Raw genomic sequence first — 17,460 nt, forward strand, 5'->3', positions numbered from 1 at the left:
CACAAAAGTAAGTAAGTAACAGCAAAGCAATCATTTGGGGGTCAGGAGAAGGTTTCCGTTATATTGTTGGTTGGCCATTCGAAAGCCTCACTGACGTTAACGAGCCTTCACTACGGTTGGAGGTATTCCGAGGTCCAGATTAGTGGTATTTCACTTTTTCCCGTCATGTGTCACACTTTTGCTGTTGTATAATCCATCTCAATTGCTCCGTTCTTCAGCTGGGTGTACGTGGTAAATGCAATTTACTTTTCAAACGTTCTCGAAAGGTACGTACAGTAAAAAAAAGGTTGGTAAAGCGAAGCGACGAAGATGATACTGTACCGAGAAAGGGGTTCCTTTTAACAAATAACAATCCTAAACGCTTAGACCAAACATGTAGAACGCAATCATTGGCTAAAAGCTATGTTTTCGCGATACGCATACTGGTGCCACGTGGAGAGCCACATTTCTGCCGTTTAGGATTTACTTCATTTCCGGGTAAGGTGCGTACAAGTTGTTGCTTTTGTTGAACACTCTCGGGACGGTACTGAAACGAGAATGATGGAGGGAAGTTATGGTTCGAGCCAGCAAATTCCAGTTCTGATGCACAGTGTGTCTTACCGGAAAAATAGTGATGAGCCACGTTTATGTTCTTGGCTCGCACGCAATTTACCATAACAATCCCTCCAATCGACGTAGTTATCCATCAACGGCAGATTGCCAGCCTTCAATCTGTGGAAACAGACAAGATCATCCCATTTAGCAAACCATTAGGAGGGAGGATAGTTTGAAAATATAACCTGGACCCGTTTACTATCATGCAGGTTGAGACGACGTGGTACGGATAAAGTTTGCTGCTGACAGTGAAGCTAGCGATCGCACTGAGGAATCCACGTCCCGCTTCGCCCTTTACGATGGCTTTGCTGGCCAAGTACGTGATGGTGCTGCTGATTACCAGACATCCGATATCACATACCAATCGTGGGATGATACCGGAAAAAAATCCACTAAAACCCTCGGTATTCCAGATTTCTTTAATCGACGCAAACAATCCGTTGTAGTATCGTTCCTTTCCAACGAACTGTGCCATCATTCGGACGGAAATGACGTGAAACGGGTGCGAGATTACGACACCGGCAAAGTGCACTACAACATTGCGCTTCAGTTTCACTACGAAATCCGCATCCAGGTGTTCGTCGTCATTGTCTACAACGTCGTTCGTCCAATCTTCGTAAGTTCTGTCGAAATACGCCGGGGGAGATTTCTGTGGGCGCTTGGGAACGTCGTAGAAACCAAGCCGGTCGGCTAGCAGTTCACCGTAGTACGCGCTCAGTACGTTCCCTACCAGCCGGGAGCTTAGCCCGCGGAAACATCCTACAAATCCGTCGACGCTTTTAATGTGGCAAGCTAGAATCAATGTCGCAAAAGTCGATTAGAATAAAACATCACAATCGGCCTTAAGGCGTAAACAACGCTGACCCCGATGAGCTTACCGTATTGGAAAATGTTCGGTAGCATCAAGCGCTTTTGGCCAAACAGCGTATAGCCCGGTCGGGGAGCTATCGGTTCGTAGCCGATCTTTCGGGCGATAAGATAATAGAGAAAGAGTTTTTGAGTGAACGCACCAAACATGATCGTGCAGTTTTATCGTTTTCGCAACCAACCAGCAAAACACGTACCTGGATGAGGGTTTTGGCGTATTCCAGAGGATACAGTGCCGTAGTGCAGGCAGTTCGCAACATAAACTGCACCTCGAACTTTTCCGCATACTGGTCACTTTGTGGTTCTTGCCAGTCGTTGTTCAGTGGATGCATCTTGCGTTCGGAAAGCCTTTGAATTCAACACACAAGGATTTTGATACCAAATGCTGGGGTCCAAAAACAATGGTTCCGATGCGGCGTTTTTCTTTCGAATATCCTCTGACACTATCGCAGGTGACCGCATCGTTGTACGGCCACCAATTGGGCTATTGTCGCGCACGTTGTTTGTGGCTACTTTTTGACCGAGTCCTTTAACTAAATTAAACCAAAAGAATTATGTTTCGTTTAACGCTTAATGTGTAAAACTTTTATTATTTACAATAGACCATTATTTTTAAAATACCTTTAAGATAAATTATAAACCGTTGCAACAATTTCATGTATCGTAAATCAGCTGACAGCTGTCAAGCGGTGTCGGTGTTTGTTTACATTGGCAAGAGAAATCGATTTATTTATCGAAATCTTGCGTAGCACGGACAGTGAGTTGAATGTTACGAGTGCGTTCCGCTTAGGAAATCCAGCAGATATGATTCATCTAACGGGACAAAATTACTCCTCCAAGGAGATAATACAAAACATATTTTCACCGATGGTGGGCGCCATCGTGTCCCAGCAGGCGGAGGAACTGTGCCAGAAAAATAATCTTACGTTCGTGGAAATGCTGCAACCATTCCTGAGACTTTCTTCGGATGGTCTGTAAAGATTGAGGCCGATTGCTGGTGGGCAGGTCATGTTTTTAAGAGCTATGCTTTTCATTGCAGCCCACTTTCGCGATGTGGCCGGCACCAGCGTATCGATCAAGGGGCTACGCATTAACGTGATGGATGTTAACTGGCGCCCCCCGCAGACGATTCTGGCCAAAAAGATGCTGAATGAGGCCGTCACAACGGCCGGTGGTGAGAAGATGAAAGCGATCAAACTGGACGACGGGACGTTCGTGGATATACCGGCTGCCGAGCCGTGGTTTGAGCAGTGGCGTGAAACGTTCCTGACCGTTCAGTTCCCCGCGGATCATGAGTTTACGCGCCACTTGCTGTGCTCGCTGATAGTCGTATCGAGTATCGATCCGAATCCAATCGAAACGGCCAGCCAGTTGACGAAGAAGATCCAGATGATGCAGAGCATCACGCCTCCCCGGCTACCGAAATGGTTCTCAACCGATGCCCTGAACTGTTACGTGATGCTTCATGACGGATGCTCGGGTGACATCGGAAAGTGAGTGAGTAGGTTTTGGCACCGAGGGCGTTAGTGACAATGTTCCCAATTTCAGGGCACAACAAGCATTCGAAGGGCTAAAGTCTTGCTATGGAGAGCACAAATGTTTTCTGCTGAAAATAAACTCTCACAATGGACCTCCGGTTGACTGTCCCGATCCGTGGTTGCGTTACTTGAAGAAACATCAGCGCTCCGATCAGGCGAGCAATTCTAGTGACGCCGACAGTGCTCCGAAAACTCCGCAAGACATGGGCTCCGTTACGGGCATGCCCACAACCGTGGTGCAGTCGTCCAATCTGCTGTCCCACGGTAGCGCTGGGAGCGGTGGAGGTAGCACCTCGGACACACCACCGTCGGGATCCGTCGTAGGAGAGGTGATTGCTCACCCGCTCAGTCCCGTACAGGAAACTGGCATCGAGATACAGGAGACTTCCAGTCTCACGTCAAGCATCGATAGTCTGTCACAGCAGACGATCAACCCGAACGTGTGGCCTGCGGAGAGCGAAATAGAGGTGACGCACGGATCTTTTCTAACGTCGGAGGACTTGGACACGTTAAAGCACTTTGTGCAGGATTTTGCCGTACGTGCGCTGATTCCGTTTGTGGAGCGGTTGGTTGGCGTGCTTAATGATTCGGTTCGTAGCAAGGGAGTAAACACAGGCCCCAAGTCCCTTAACGGTTGAAACCATCCTCTACTTTGTCCTGCAGATTTCAAACAAGAAGGGAGTTAGCCGTTCACTGCTTAGTGCCACCAAGCGGTGGTTCGTGACGAACAAACCCGGTGTGAACACGAACCAGAATGCGGTCGTCTACACGAACGAGTCGACCGAGCTGCAGACGCGCAAGCTGGGGGATCTGTACTTTATGTTTTGCCATTATTCGCTCGCCTTTCAAGCGTACCACCAGGCGAAGCGGGACTTTAACGCCGACTCGGCGTGGCAGTACTACGCGGGTGCTCTGGAGATGGCTGCCTTAGCGGCGTACATGCAGGGCACGGCCAATCGCAAAACCTATGACTACATGGAGGAAGCCATTCTCACGTATCTGAACAGTTGTAAGTTGCCACAGTTTGCAACGCGGGCCACGCTCCTCTCGATGGAGTGTCTGAAGGGTACGAAACTGTACAGTGAGGCGGCCAAGCAGCTGATCCGCATGACGAGTGAAGATTCCGACCTACGATCGGCGTTGCTGCTTGAACAAGCCTCGTACTGCTTTCTGCTGGCCACGCCGCCACAGTACCGCAAGTACGCTCTACACTGCGTACTCGCGGGCCATCGGTTTTCGAAGGTTGGCCAGCGAAAGCACTCGTTCCGCACGTACAAACAAGCCTACCAGGTGTTTGAGAATCGCGGCTGGAGCTTGGCCGAAGATCACATCCAGTACACGATCGGTCGACAGGCTTCGAACCTGAAGAAGCTGGACGAAGCTAGCAACTGTTTGTCGCATCTGCTGCGCCCTTCAAGCTTGCAGACGGCAGTTCAGCAAGCGCTATTCCTGCGGGAATATTTGAGCACCAAAAAGGCCCTTCAGGCGAAGGGTGAGGGCGCTGGTGACATTGCCACCATCGAACTGCCCAAGATTCTGCAATCGTTGACGAAGGTGCTGGTCACTTCTCCGCCACCCGTTTCGAACCCACTACAACTAGCGGCCACCAACATCAGCATAACGGTAGGCGGGGAGAAAAGCATGGGAATCCGTCGTTCCACTAACCCGGATCTTTCGATTGTAGTCACCACTCACGGAGGAGAACATTTGGAACAAGATGGAAGAGATGCTGGTGCAGAGTGCTTCCGAGCGTCCGGTGATGGTGTTCCGGCCATCGAAATCGCTCTTCTCACACGAATCGCCGGCGACCGAGAATCCGCGCTCGGTGCACGGTGAACCGATCGAGGTTGCGTTCAGTCTGGAAAACACAATCAAACCGTCGATTCTGTTCGAACACGTAAACCTCCTGTGGGAGTTTCGCCGTGAGTCGGGCGAAATTTTCTCCAACCGGCCCCTCTTCCTGGGTGACCTTTCGCTCGATGAGCGCTCCGTAATCGAGAACGTTGTGGCAACGAGTCTCGTGACGCTGGCGACGTTTGGAGAGCACGAAACGAAAACGCTGGTCCTGAAGATTACACCACGGTGCACGGGTCAGCTGCGGATACTGGGGATCGTGGGAAAGATTTCGGTCTCCTCACCGGCCGCCGGTGGATCGGTGGGTGATGCATCCACCCTCTGGGGAAAGCAACTGTTCGAAACGCTTCCGATACGCTCGACCGCAAAGGATGCCGCCGCCAAAGCGGTACAGTTTGATCGCAAACTCGAGATAGAGATACTTCCGCCGGCACCGGCACTGCACGTCAGTTTCAGCCGGGCCCCGACGGAAGTGCTGGCCGGTGAGGTAATTCCGCTCAAGATTAATCTGACGAATGCGGGCGTCAGCGTTCTGAATGATATCTACGTTTGCATTGACAATCCACGGTACGTGCTGATCAATCCGAGCGATGCTGATATACCGTTGTCGATCCGGCGCGATCTGTACAATCTGGCGAACGAGAACGTTGGTCGCGATCGGGAAGCACGCAAGCAGTACGTTTGCCGGGCGTTCCGCGAGGCAGACGGAAACTTTATCCAGCCAAATCAGACGAAAACGGCCACCCTGTGGCTGCAGGCTCCGTACTCCAAGGGGCAGAAAGATGTGAAGCTGATGATCTACTACGCCATGCCGCCGGACTACCCGAAGTTGAAGTAAGTTCACTATCGAGTTCCGCAAACTGATCGGGGAGTCGGTTAATGTTCGTTTTCCGGTAGGCACCGTCTGATTCGTCACACGTGGAACTTTAACGTGAACGATTCGCTGCTGGTGGATGCCAACTGCAACATAAGCAATCCGGTGAAGCGTGAAATCGGTATCGACGTGAACGTCAAGAACCTAAACCAAGTCCACCATCCGCTGATGACGGAGATTACTGTCAATGATCTGTTTCTCTTCTGTTCGAGTTACAAGCTACATCAGGAGAAAATTATCTGTGAGTATTCGTCACAGCTAGTTGACACTCGTTCCGGGGGACTAACCATCACGAGCCGTTCTGCTTGTCTTTGTAGATATTAAAACTCCAGGCCACGCGAAGCTGCAGTCCGGTTGTGGGTTGAAAACAAATGAAACACTCAGTTTGCGGTGCAATCTTGATCGGCGCCCGGAAGAGGTGTCGTACGGTGGGCATTTTCAGCGTTACGTCAGTGATAAACTTTCGTCCATCTGTGTCCGAGCGGTGGACGATGAAGCGAAAACGATTCTGCCGTCCCTGGAGGCGGTGAGCAGTTTTCTGATCAAGCACGAGACGAAGTATATTCGCGTGTACGAACCCGGTAGCAACGAGGAGTTTAACCAAATTGTCAACCAAAACGATCGTCACATGACGCTGTGCGTGAATTGGTCCGCGACGATCAATGACAACGGAGCGTCCCGCAATGCCTACGGGCAGCACTTCGTGCAGCTGAGAAAACTTTACGATTCGTACGACAACAGCGAGCAATCAATTGATCGTAATCACGTGAATGACCGATTGATTTGGTTTCTTTTTTTTTGCAGAGTGTTCTGTCCACCTTCGGAACGCTTGCAGCAAATCACGTTTGCTGGACAATCGGATGTGTACGGTATTTTTGACGGCTTGGAAAAGGTGCTTCCGGCAGAAAATGACGATATCGACAGTGGTTGGGGCGTTAATAATAGGTACGCACGCGAAAGGTGGCTGATGTTTATCCCTTTATTAATTCCGATTCTTTTTCGCTTCCTTTAGCTTTGTGGCACAGCGATGTTTTCTGGAGGAAAACCTCCACTCAGTCGAACTGAAAGCATAGGCGCAGGATATTTATGACTTATGCAAAATTTTGTTTCTTGTACTAAATTCCAGAGACCCATGGTAGGGCGCAGTAGATCAATAAATTCGATTTAAGCTTCATTTTAATGTCGTCTGGTTGTCTACATCAACTACTTTTCTGTCCCGAGAATTTCATACGGCACTGTCCGAGCATCACAACAAACGACATGTGCTTGTGTTCTATGCTCTGGGCCTTGAGAGCGACGGCTATGGGAGAGGCAAAATATGCTCCCTAATGTTGGTCCTCTTCCGTTCATTCTTTCGCGAGGCATGCCCCCGAGAATGAGATGCATAATGCTCCGGACCGGACGATGGTAAAGGATAAATTGCTCTCAGCTCGGTTCCGGACCATTCAAACAGAAGTCAGCATCTGCGGAGATCGGTCCTTTCGCTCTGTGTTCGCTCGCCGTTGGTCTCTTTTCCACCCACGCGGATGGTAACCCAGGTCGGGGTTCGCGCATGGTCCTAGTGTCCGTTTGAAGTTCTGAAGTGCCGAACGTCTTTGGTCGATATCTAGAACGCTGCAAACGCGTTTTCCCTAAGCTCGTGTTGTTTCTTGGCGTGCCGTTCCGTGGATAAAAATGCTGTTAAAACAGCTTGGTCAAGTTTTGCTGCGTCCCGAGTGCAAACGGCGCCACCGTTCGTTGGTGCAGTGTAAGTGAAGTGCAAGCCTGCGAGGCTATCGACATTGCCTTTGGTAAAATAGCATATTTTCACCACCAGTGAGCCGCTGCTTTGCTGCCGTCCCACAAGCGGAACCGGTGGGCCCGTCCCTCCTGACCGAAGTACCTGGACCGAAATCGAAGGCGCTGCTGCAGCAGCTAAATCAACTGCAGGTACGGTTACGCTGCATGGGTGCAGAAGCGCCCTCAACCGAAGGTCGAAAGGCGTGCAAGCGATGGCCGAGATTGCGTGATGTGTTGGGCACGAATCGGTTTCCCTATCGGACCTGCCTCTGATTAGTTTAAGAGGGAACCCTCACACCCCGACTGGACGCCAATTGGTATCAATTGAAGGGAATTGGTTTCAATCAGCAACAACACCGACTTGCCTACTGGTGTTCCGTCTGATCCGGAGCGGAAGTCGGAGGGTGAGCCCTATTCGGCGGAGGAAAACTAAACTTCAACCGCACGACCACGTTGTCCCCAAAAATGGATGACGCAGTCCGGCAGTGGCGCCACGTTGCGCGATCGTTTGTTTGGATTTGACCAAACGAACCAACCTTCTAACTAAAAATAACTCACCAAATCTTCGCGTACCATCGCTGTGCGCATGCAGCGCAAGACCAGATCGGTTCCCTGACCTCTACGCGCCGTTCTGGGATGAATTTATGACGGTGGCGTGTTCAAATGGCGCTGCGACTGACCGAACACTTTCACTCGACCTCTCTTCGGGCTGTCGGCGTCTGGCGCGCTATGCTGTTAGCGGGAGTGGTTTGGACTTGAACTTGAAATGATCCGCTTTGGGCTGGTATTCACATTCGACGGCCTTAGCATCGATCTTTCAAGTGCACAGTTCCTATTTTCGGGGTTGGAAATGTTGCAGGCGCTTATCTGTTTTCTATTTTTTCCGGTACGACGGCACACTTCGTTGGACAGAATGCTGGTTCTGTGCAGATGTTCGTTGATTACGACAGGTCGATCGGGAACTACGTGCAGGACGTTGATGGAAACGTACTGCTCGACATCTACACGCAGATCTCGTCGGTACCGCTGGGGTACAATCATCACGAGCTGCTGAATGTGTTTCGGAATGATCACAACCTATCGAGTAAGTTAAATTCGAATAACTAATCCCTCTTACCGGAAAGGAAAGTTTGTGCACGATCAGTGAAACCTTCAGTCAGAGTGATGCAATTTGTCGCAAATTCGTTTACTCCAATCAAGCCCGTTATCATTCAATTTTATTGCGTCCAAAGGGGCCAACATCGTGTTATTGGCGCTTGGTGTTGAGTAAGTGGAACTTAAATCGCACATTAGTTAGAGCAAAACAGCTGACAGACGCACCTAGTTAACGGCAACCTGGAAATTATCAGTCAAGGTTACGGTCACCGGCTGTTCGTACGGTAGTTTCGAGTGCAGGGTATACTGTTGTTTAGAATTGACTGGACATACCCATATATTTCGTCAAGAATGACCCAAGTTTATTAAAATGCCTAATTGATACTTTTCAGCACTCGTCAACCGACCGGCGCTTGGCGTATTTCCCGGCGAGGACTGGCCTAAACGTCTGCAGAGCGTGCTAATGTCCGTCGCACCGGTTGGTCTAGACCACGTTACGACTATGATGTGCGGTTCCTGCTCGAACGAGAATGCATTTAAAAATATATTTCTTTGGTAAGTGGTAACTCGGGAGGGGAATGCGAATGTTTGCCTAATTCCCGTGCCTTTTCCTCCATTGAAGGTACCAAAAGAAGCAACGAGGTAACGGGGCGCCATTTTCGGAAGCGGAAATTCAATCGTGTATGGTAAACCAGGTGCCCGGATCGCCGAAGCTCAGCATCCTCAGTTTCCACGGAGCATTCCACGGCCGTACGCTTGGGTGTCTCTCGACGACGCACTCGAAGTACATCCACAAGATCGACGTTCCGTCGTTCGATTGGCCAATCGCTCCGTTTCCGAAGTATCGTTACCCGCTCGAGGAGAACGTGCGCGAAAACGCGCAGGAGGATGCGCGCTGTTTGGCCGAGGTTGAGCGGCTGATCGAGCAGTACGGTAAGCGCGGTGTTCCGGTGGCCGGTATCATCGTGGAGCCCATCCAGAGTGAAGGCGGTGACAATGAGGCATCACCGGAGTTCTTCCAGAAACTGCAGCGTGTTTCCAAAAACCACGGCAGCGCTCTGTTGATCGATGAAGTGCAGACCGGTGGTGGACCGACCGGTAAGATCTGGTGCCATGAGCACTTTAACCTCGAGTCACCACCGGATGTGGTGACGTTCAGCAAGAAGATGCAACTGGGTGGCTACTATCACGGGGCGCACATGAAGCCCAACCAGCCTTACCGTGTGTTCAACACGTGGATGGGCGATCCCGGTAAGCTGCTGCTGCTGGAGTCGATCCTGCAGGTGATCAAGCAGGAGGCGCTGCTGGAGAACGTGCGCCGTGTGGGCGACAAGCTGAAAAACGGTCTACTGGACGCCCAGAAGGACTTTCCGCAGTTGCTGAGTTCAACGCGCGGTCGTGGTACCTTCCTCGCGATCAACTGTGCCACTCCCAAACTGCGCGATGACATCGTGACGGCGCTCAAGCAAAAAGGTAAGCTTTGCGAAGTTTGTCACACGACAGGACGCAGACACTAAATGGACCATTCGCTCGATCGTTTCAGGTGTTCTGTCCGGAGGATGCGGAGACCTGAGCATTCGCTTCCGCCCGGCATTGATCTTCGGCGAGAAGCACGTGGATATCTTCCTCGACAAGTTCCGCCAGGTGTTGAAGGAAGTGAAGTAAGCAAGTTACCATTGCAAGTAGCTCTCACGCACGAATCGAAGCACGCAAAGCAAACAACAAGGAAAGGAATTTAGCAAACGATGGTTGGTCATTCACTCAAGCTACGCACACAAAGCAACGGAGGACTACGTTCTGTTTCCCTGCCTACTACGAGTCGTACAAATTGCATCCAATATGAAACTTGCCCGTAAGCAACCAAAGGCATTTGATCGAGAGCATTTAGACCTAACCTCTGTGGGGAACTGTAGAATGTTAGAATGTTAGTAGCTTGCTGGCTGCCACAGTGAAAACGAAACAATATACAACTAGAGAATAATTGTTGCAACAAAGCACAAACATAAACACACACCAATCGTGTATCTGCGCGAAATGAGAGAACATTTGTCTTCCAATCAGAAAACTTGGTGATTCCAAAACTCGGTGTCGAACGGTTGGCAACCCAAACGCTTGGGTTGCTCCGTTTCAAAATAAAATAGATAAATGTTGTCGCATAATGTCAAAGTTGTTTGTACTGGGATTTCAAAACGACCTGTATCCACAAAATCATCCGAACTGGTGTTTGTTTCAATAAAATGTTCTGATATCTTCTACTGTTTGTGTTGCGAGAAACGTGTTGAATATTTGCTTCCAATTTGCTTTCAATAAACAATTCCAAATCCCAGCGATTGGCTAAACCAATTGTTCGCTAACGATTGCGGGTGACAATTATTGTTTCTTTTGAAGCTCTACCGATGTAAGCACATTCTCCTTTGAACTATCAATCCCGTTATCGTTCGAGACATGTCTTTACTCGTCGCTAACGAAGGCATGTAACGAAGCAGCAGCCACTGAGCCATGAGAAGGAAAGCAACGCTTCGTGGTTCCGCCTAAAATTTAACGAATTTATCCTAACGACTAGGACGATGATGATCTATGTAAATTCCGGTTTCATCTTGGGCCAAGCTCTGAAACTTCGGGCCACAGTTTGGTCGGTATGAGACGAAAAGAAAACGAATCGTATCTCGTGTCCGGGTGGCCCTTTGAAGAGACGACGAAGACGAAGCTACAAAGACGAAGGCTTGAATGGCTTGTTAACCATTTCCATATGCTAATGTATTCGGCAAAAAAGCCACCGCCGACGAACCGGAACGGAATCGGAGCAGCAACAGAAAAGAGCGTAGCGTGGTGTTAGGGCAGGTTGAAAGCATATTCCTTCCAATGGCCGAGTGTACACCTTCCGGATCGTCTATGCTCTTCCGGTCCATAAGGACCTCCGGCGCTCGATTCAAGGTTCGGGTCGGGGCCTACGAATCGAGGCTTGTTATCATCAGCATATTTATGCAATGCACCAGCTACGCACCGGCCGCACGCTCCGTGCACGTGGTTTTGATCGTTTATTACGAATTAAAGGGTGGGCACAAGAAACGAATGTTTTGAAAAGTTGTCCTCCGTTCTTATGCTGGCCAAACACTTTGAAGGTGCTGGCGATGTTTCGTTTCTTTTTCAGGACGCTAATTTGCATTTGAAAAGCATGTCAGCATTGCGGTTCAATTTTGCCAACTTTGACGTCTGGCCCGGCAGCACCCGGGGCCGGGAGGCCGGTGCCGGGCCGAAACCGGAAAGCATATGCGAACGATCGTACTGGCGGTCGCAAGAAGCATACGTAGCCGTTCTTCACGGTCTACACCTTCGGTGGCGGCCAACGTTTCTCCGGGGGTTTCGCTGTGCCTGGAAATAGGACCACAAAGGGTACAAAACTTCGTCCATTACTTTGTAACGGACACGGGCCACTGGTTGTTAAGTAGACGAAATTAAAAGCAAAAAATCAGCGTCAACCACATGAAACGACGCGAACACAGGACCATCGTTTCCTGTTCTATTCCGGGGCTCGTGATGGAGGAGATACACACTGCTCAACATGATTAAGTGCTGAGTGAAGGTCGTTCAGCGAAAGGCCGTTTGGGCTGAGGTGTAAAAACAAACTTCAGTGGACCCTTCGCTTGTAGGAAACCACGCTAAAAGAGGTCCATTTCTTTTTTGACAGAGGCGCGGCCATCCTCCGTCGTGCATTGTTTTAGGGTAGAGTGAAAAATGTTTGGTAATTATTTACACCCCTATCTTGGGGCCAAAGCAGCGTACAAAGAGTAACTTTTGCGGCCACGTGTCCGCTCGGGACCAATGTTCCGGACACACATACACACCCGGGGAGGTAGGGTCATTACGGTACGGGCTCGAAGATGAGGGACCTGAGAAGTTAGGCTGAGGCTGGGTGGGTCAGCGCGCTGTCGGCAGAGATTATTTATGCTACACTCGGCCGTGCATTGTGTGTGTCGGGTCGCGGCAATGTGTTTTTCTTCGATGCCCTCATATATTTTCCTCTTTTAAATATGCTAACAAGCTGCGAGAATAATGTGGACAATAATACAAAGACAAAGGACAAATCTGAAAGGACCCAGTTGTAACGTTGGGTACTAAACTGCAAACGTTTGTATCATGAAGCGTTCCTTTGTTTCAGATTTATTTGAGTAACAAGACTGCTAATTGAATACAAGCATTGATATGCAAAGCAAATACTTTATTTCTTATGTAAAATCCGACTACGGTCTTTTGAAAGTAAACAAACGCCTGAAGCTCGTTGTACTCCGTTTTATTTTAAACACTAAATTAATTTTGTACCCAAGTCATGTTTGTACCTAAGAGAAAGTTTGGCACCTCGAATCGTATGGTGTTGTGTTAGAAAGTTTATTTGTTCTATGACTTGTTGTTATCTAATGTGCAGTGCTTTTGTTCCAAAGGCACAAAAAATACCGCAGTCTTAGTCTTCTAGCAGCGAAACCACGTTTCGTTTCGAACGAAAAACTTTTCACACCCCGTGGGTACCGTAAGGATCGCTGCACCTGCACTCCACCATTTTCGGTGCTGCAGGTGTGAACCGGGTCAGGTGCTGTGGTTCTGGGCCACCAACCAGAACTAAAGCATAAAGTGCCAGAGTGTGGTTTGGTGGCCAACGTTGCGAAGAGGACCGGTCGGGCGAAAGCGTTGGAACAGCTGAAACGATTGCCATTCACTCATTCTCTCTTTTACACCGCATCATTGCCGGTGGAAACCTTTTTCCGTGCATGGCACCCGTCTATGGCTTCTATATGTTAAAAAAAAAAACATTAGACACATTTTACGGAATTTAGGTATCAGAGAGCAAAAGCTTAAACCGAGACGGATTAAAAGAAAGGAAAACGCTGCAACGCATCTTATGCTACTTGAAAAGGTTTGGCCGTTCTTTCATAAATTTTCAAAGGAAATGTTCGAAAGAAAATTTTAAAAACCAAAACAGGTACATAATGTAGCATATAAAAAGCTGTAAAAGCTGAACAAAAGCTTTGTTTTGTATTTCCAAACACAGCGAAACGCGAAGTTTCTATGATAGTTGTAGACATACGAGCCATTCGCCGAATTGTTAGGTTTATCTTCTAAACATGAAGTAAATAACAAGTAAAATTGAATTTAAGAAGAGCTAGCTAATGGATAGAATTTTACCTGACAGACCCGGTTAAAGTGTAGCCAATAAATTGATCACAATGATTTACTGTTATCAGAGTGATCTTCAATGCACGATCCTGCCGTCGCGAAGGTAGCCATCCGTTCTCGTCCGTTTTCACCTGAAAACTGATGCTTTCGTGTTGCAAAGCGTTCATTTTCTGGGTTGTGGTTCGTTCCACCTTTAACAAGAACTTCAGACAAGAAAACACAAACCATTACCCTCGTGGTGGTATTTCGCTTTGCGCTAGAGAAACATTTTTCACTGTCGAAAACAGGAAATCATTTTTCCTCGCTTGTAGCATGTAAATTTCTTCCATCTTCATCAGCTTTCGCGCCAGCGTCCGTGGCGCGAACTGGTCGTAAGAACTGGGCTTCGGGCGTTGGGCGGAGTTATCGGAGAGGTTGTGGATAGTTTGTGGTTTGTGTGCAGCGTGGAGTTTTCCTTGACCCGATGGCCCACCAGGAACGGGTGCAGCTTTTGTTCTGTTCTTGTTGTTCCTCCTTCACCAACAAACCATCCAAAGGAAAACTTCCTTCGGACGCCGCTCGAGCGGAAGTTTAATGAGAGAAGCACCGTCACCGTTACAATGGCGGTCACTAAACGGTCAGCTGGTTGCCGTTGTTGGGCCGTGACGCTCGGGCATGAGGTGGCGACACAATTATGGCGACCACTTGAGGACACATACACACACTGTGGAACGTTCCCGGACCGAGCATAGTTTGCTGGAGTTGTAAGGAGTTGGGCGACCGGAAGAAGGAACGCGATGGTCGATGTATTGCAATCAAAAAACTTTTAATTAATTCCAGTAGACAATTTTCGATTAAGTTGACGTACGATGGGAACCGAGTGAGAGAGCGAATGGTGCATAAATTTCCCCCGGATTTTGTCTTCCTCGCACAACAACAGCAAACATTCCAAGCGCAGCGAAACTATGATGGAAAGTTGTATCATCCGGAGGCACTAATACTTTTGCGAAACTAAATAGAATAGTTTCCCGGTCCACCGGGCTGCGGGTTTCCACGCTAGGATGGCATTTTTCACTTGACTTCAGGGCCACCGTTGGGTTGCGAAAATATTCATCGTACTCTCTCGGGCACAAACAGTGCCATATGCATAATGGAGCCAGCGGATGGAGTATTTCCTTTTCTGCGGAGCGTGCCCGTTTGCCCACGGGCCGTAGGCTTCGAAGGAGGAAACTATTTAGTCAACATTGTCCAGCTGTTGAAACTTTACTTCACTGCGACCGAGGAAAGTTTTTCCACTGCTTCCAGCGCCCGGTACCTACCTGCAACGGCTGCCGGTTCCAATTTCTGTGCATTTCCCTTCTGAATTATTTTGTTTGAAAGTTATTGAATAACAGTGGGTAATATGAATCAGTAAATTGTTGAATTTTCTATTTCGCAGTCACGTGTCAAGTACCATGCGCCTCCATTCAGGCGGCCCAAAATTGGAGAAAAATTATCAACTCTAACACAGTTCGATCATTGTTTGGAGTTTAAATATATTTTATTGTACATAGCTGCGTTTTCTCAATTTCCTTTTGCAGTTGAACAATAAAAGCTTAACACCTTTTGGTTGTTTTACTCTTTGAGTTTAATTTTCTTTGATTTTATTAGTCACATTTCTGGTAATGTATATAAAAAAGAGGGGAAGCACAATTGCGCGAGCGAACCACGAACCGAAACTGCCATCGTGCACACCTCGTGCGCCCTCTCTCTAACGAGGTACATCATTAGTTTGGCGGTCGCTTCCGGTGCGGCTTTTCCGTTTGCTCGGGTGGCGCGGAGTTGGAGCGGCCGACGACAGGATATTCTTGCGCTGCCGAGTGCCGGGGCTTAATGCAAATCATTCGCAACGTTGTTTCGAATACATAGAGTCATGTGTGGAGGAAGATACACTTTATGTGCTGGAGTATTGGTGCTGGGTTGGTTTTGTAAAGCCCCTTTCGCCCGATTCAGACGTTGGTCCAACCGTAGGCCGGGCGCTCGGTGGAGCGCGCTCGACCATTGCTGGCCGCGCTCTGGTGGCGATAGTTCTGTGCGTATTGGCTCTGCGGAGCGTACTGTTGGTTGTAGTTGCTGGCCGAGGTGCGTTGATCGACCGTCACCGGGTAACCACCCGGACCGATCGCGCTTCCGGCCGGGACCGACGACGACGACGACGAGGATGACGGTGAACTTCCACCGGCCGGTTTGTTCTCCGCGAACAGCCCTCCGAGCCGCTTGTTGTCGACGAAGTTGCGTGCATCGAACAGCCCTCCCAGTCCTCCGCTGCCAGCCGCGCCACCCGCTGCCGGTCCAATACCGAGCCGCTGATTGATGTACGTTCCGATCTGCTGCTTGACCGCGTTCGAGACCGCATTCTGGACGCCGCTTAGAATGCCACCGAAAAAGCCACCACCGGACGAAGGAGCCGCCGGTTTCTGCGTCGGCACGACGATGTTACCTCCGCTTCCGTCAAACGAACCGGGGGCCGCCGGACGGCCACCGTATCCTCCTGCGCCACCTGGCGAATAGCCACCACCACCGCCGCCACCTCCGTTGTTACCGTAACGGTTGCCGGGACCGTTGTCCGTGGGCAAGGAAGGATAGAGCGATGGGCCCTGGGGAGCGGACGGAGGGCGCGGACGTGTCGGGGCCGGCGTGGGACGTTGTCCGTAAGGATTGTTCGGATTGAGGCCCAGGCTGCCCAGCACGTCGTCATCGTTGCCGGCCACCGGAGCGGGCGGCTTCGGGCCGTTGTTAAACACGTTACTGGCACCCGCTGGACGAAAGGACGAAGTGGATGGTGCGCGGACAGTACAGTTAAAATAAAAGAACACATTATAAAACAGAAACGAAAGAAGAAAGATTTCGAACACAAAAAAGCTGTTAAAAGCCAAAGAACAACAAGGAAACGAAACAAGGGCTGAAACGGATCAAACAGTACGGAACAGAAAGCGACAAGCAACATTGAAAAGCAACAGAAAAGGAATCAATAGTTTCGTGTTCAAGCGAACAAACACAAATAGAAAAAAATAATGAGCCCGATTTGTGCCAATTGTTGCTAGAAACAATTGGCCAAACGTCTGCCTCGTCAGGCGCTGACTGACGCTCCGGACGTTGATTGAACTCGTCAGTAATCGGGATTCCGTGCGCGGCTTAAACATAAACAAACGGTGTTTCGATTTACAATAGAATCCCTTACATTTTTTTCTACTTTGTTGACTCCCGTCCGCGGGTCACACTGTTTAGTTTAGCGTTTTAAGGTTAGGTCGTAAAACAATTGGACGGATAAAAACGAACGCGCAGCGCGCAGAAAATTGAACGGAAAATGCCCTCACAATCGAAGCAATCGTGAACGCGGCAGGCGAATGACGAATGACTGGGAATGAAAATAGATGCATTTCTCGGTTCTCGGTTCTGCTAATTGGTTTCACATTGTTTTCACCTTATCACCCTACAAGAGATTTATTTACATGATCGTGTGGCCGATCGGTTGGTGCGCTCCGGTGGTGCGCTTCGGCCCTGGGGCACCTTACCTTCCATAACTCATCGAGCGGCGCTGAGCTTCCATTTAAAATGGAGTTCATTCTTTGAAAGAAATTGCTACTTGAAAATGTAATCTTACGAAAAGGACAACAGTGCCGGGTGCGACAATGCAGTGCCGGATTCGCCTCGGCACGCGGAACGACGCAG

At 49.4% G+C, this 17,460-nt stretch overlaps 4 protein-coding genes across 5 annotated transcripts in view; 2 read left to right on the plus strand and 2 right to left on the minus strand.

Moving 5' to 3' along the window:
* Positions 1-59: 59 nt before the first annotated feature.
* Positions 60-1,892, minus strand: LOC128278144 (mitochondrial carrier homolog 2). Its single transcript, XM_053016813.1, has 5 exons — positions 1,659-1,892; positions 1,473-1,557; positions 780-1,386; positions 601-711; positions 60-526 (listed from the first exon to the last, which is right to left on the minus strand). Exons 1-5 carry the CDS (start codon positions 1,791-1,793, stop codon positions 463-465), a joined length of 1,002 nt encoding a protein of 333 aa, XP_052872773.1. The 5' UTR covers positions 1,794-1,892; the 3' UTR covers positions 60-462.
* Positions 1,893-2,265: 373 nt separating this feature from the next.
* LOC128278212 (trafficking protein particle complex subunit 8) lies at positions 2,266-6,869 on the plus strand. The gene is made up of 9 exons (XM_053016889.1): positions 2,266-2,431; positions 2,501-2,954; positions 3,010-3,589; positions 3,663-4,622; positions 4,684-5,687; positions 5,751-5,968; positions 6,045-6,456; positions 6,532-6,672; positions 6,740-6,869. The coding sequence occupies exons 1-9, from the start codon at positions 2,266-2,268 to the stop codon at positions 6,798-6,800; spliced, it is 3,996 nt and encodes a 1,331-aa protein (XP_052872849.1). The 3' UTR covers positions 6,801-6,869.
* A 331-nt stretch (positions 6,870-7,200) lies between these two features.
* LOC128277215 (4-aminobutyrate aminotransferase, mitochondrial) lies at positions 7,201-10,848 on the plus strand. Of its 2 annotated transcripts, none has more exons than XM_053015659.1 (6): positions 7,201-7,474; positions 7,544-7,656; positions 8,419-8,590; positions 8,994-9,156; positions 9,224-10,074; positions 10,145-10,848. In XM_053015659.1, the coding sequence occupies exons 1-6, from the start codon at positions 7,402-7,404 to the stop codon at positions 10,264-10,266; spliced, it is 1,494 nt and encodes a 497-aa protein (XP_052871619.1). In that variant the 5' UTR covers positions 7,201-7,401; the 3' UTR covers positions 10,267-10,848. The 2 variants fall into 2 exon arrangements, with proteins under 2 accessions (XP_052871619.1, XP_052871625.1); XM_053015665.1 differs by having other exon boundaries at positions 7,201-7,451; positions 7,527-7,656.
* Positions 10,849-15,362: 4,514 nt separating this feature from the next.
* Positions 15,363-17,460, minus strand: part of LOC128268924 (translation initiation factor IF-2-like) — a 47,577-nt gene continuing 45,479 nt past the window's right edge. The window contains exon 5 of the mRNA XM_053006228.1: positions 15,363-16,546. Within this exon, the coding sequence (XP_052862188.1) occupies positions 15,738-16,546 (809 nt within the window). The 3' untranslated portion in view covers positions 15,363-15,737. The remainder of the gene's footprint in view (positions 16,547-17,460) is intronic.

The sequence above is a fragment of the Anopheles cruzii genome, chromosome 2 (assembly GCF_943734635.1).
Source record: "Anopheles cruzii chromosome 2, idAnoCruzAS_RS32_06, whole genome shotgun sequence".
Lineage (NCBI taxonomy): Eukaryota > Metazoa > Arthropoda > Insecta > Diptera > Culicidae > Anopheles > Anopheles cruzii.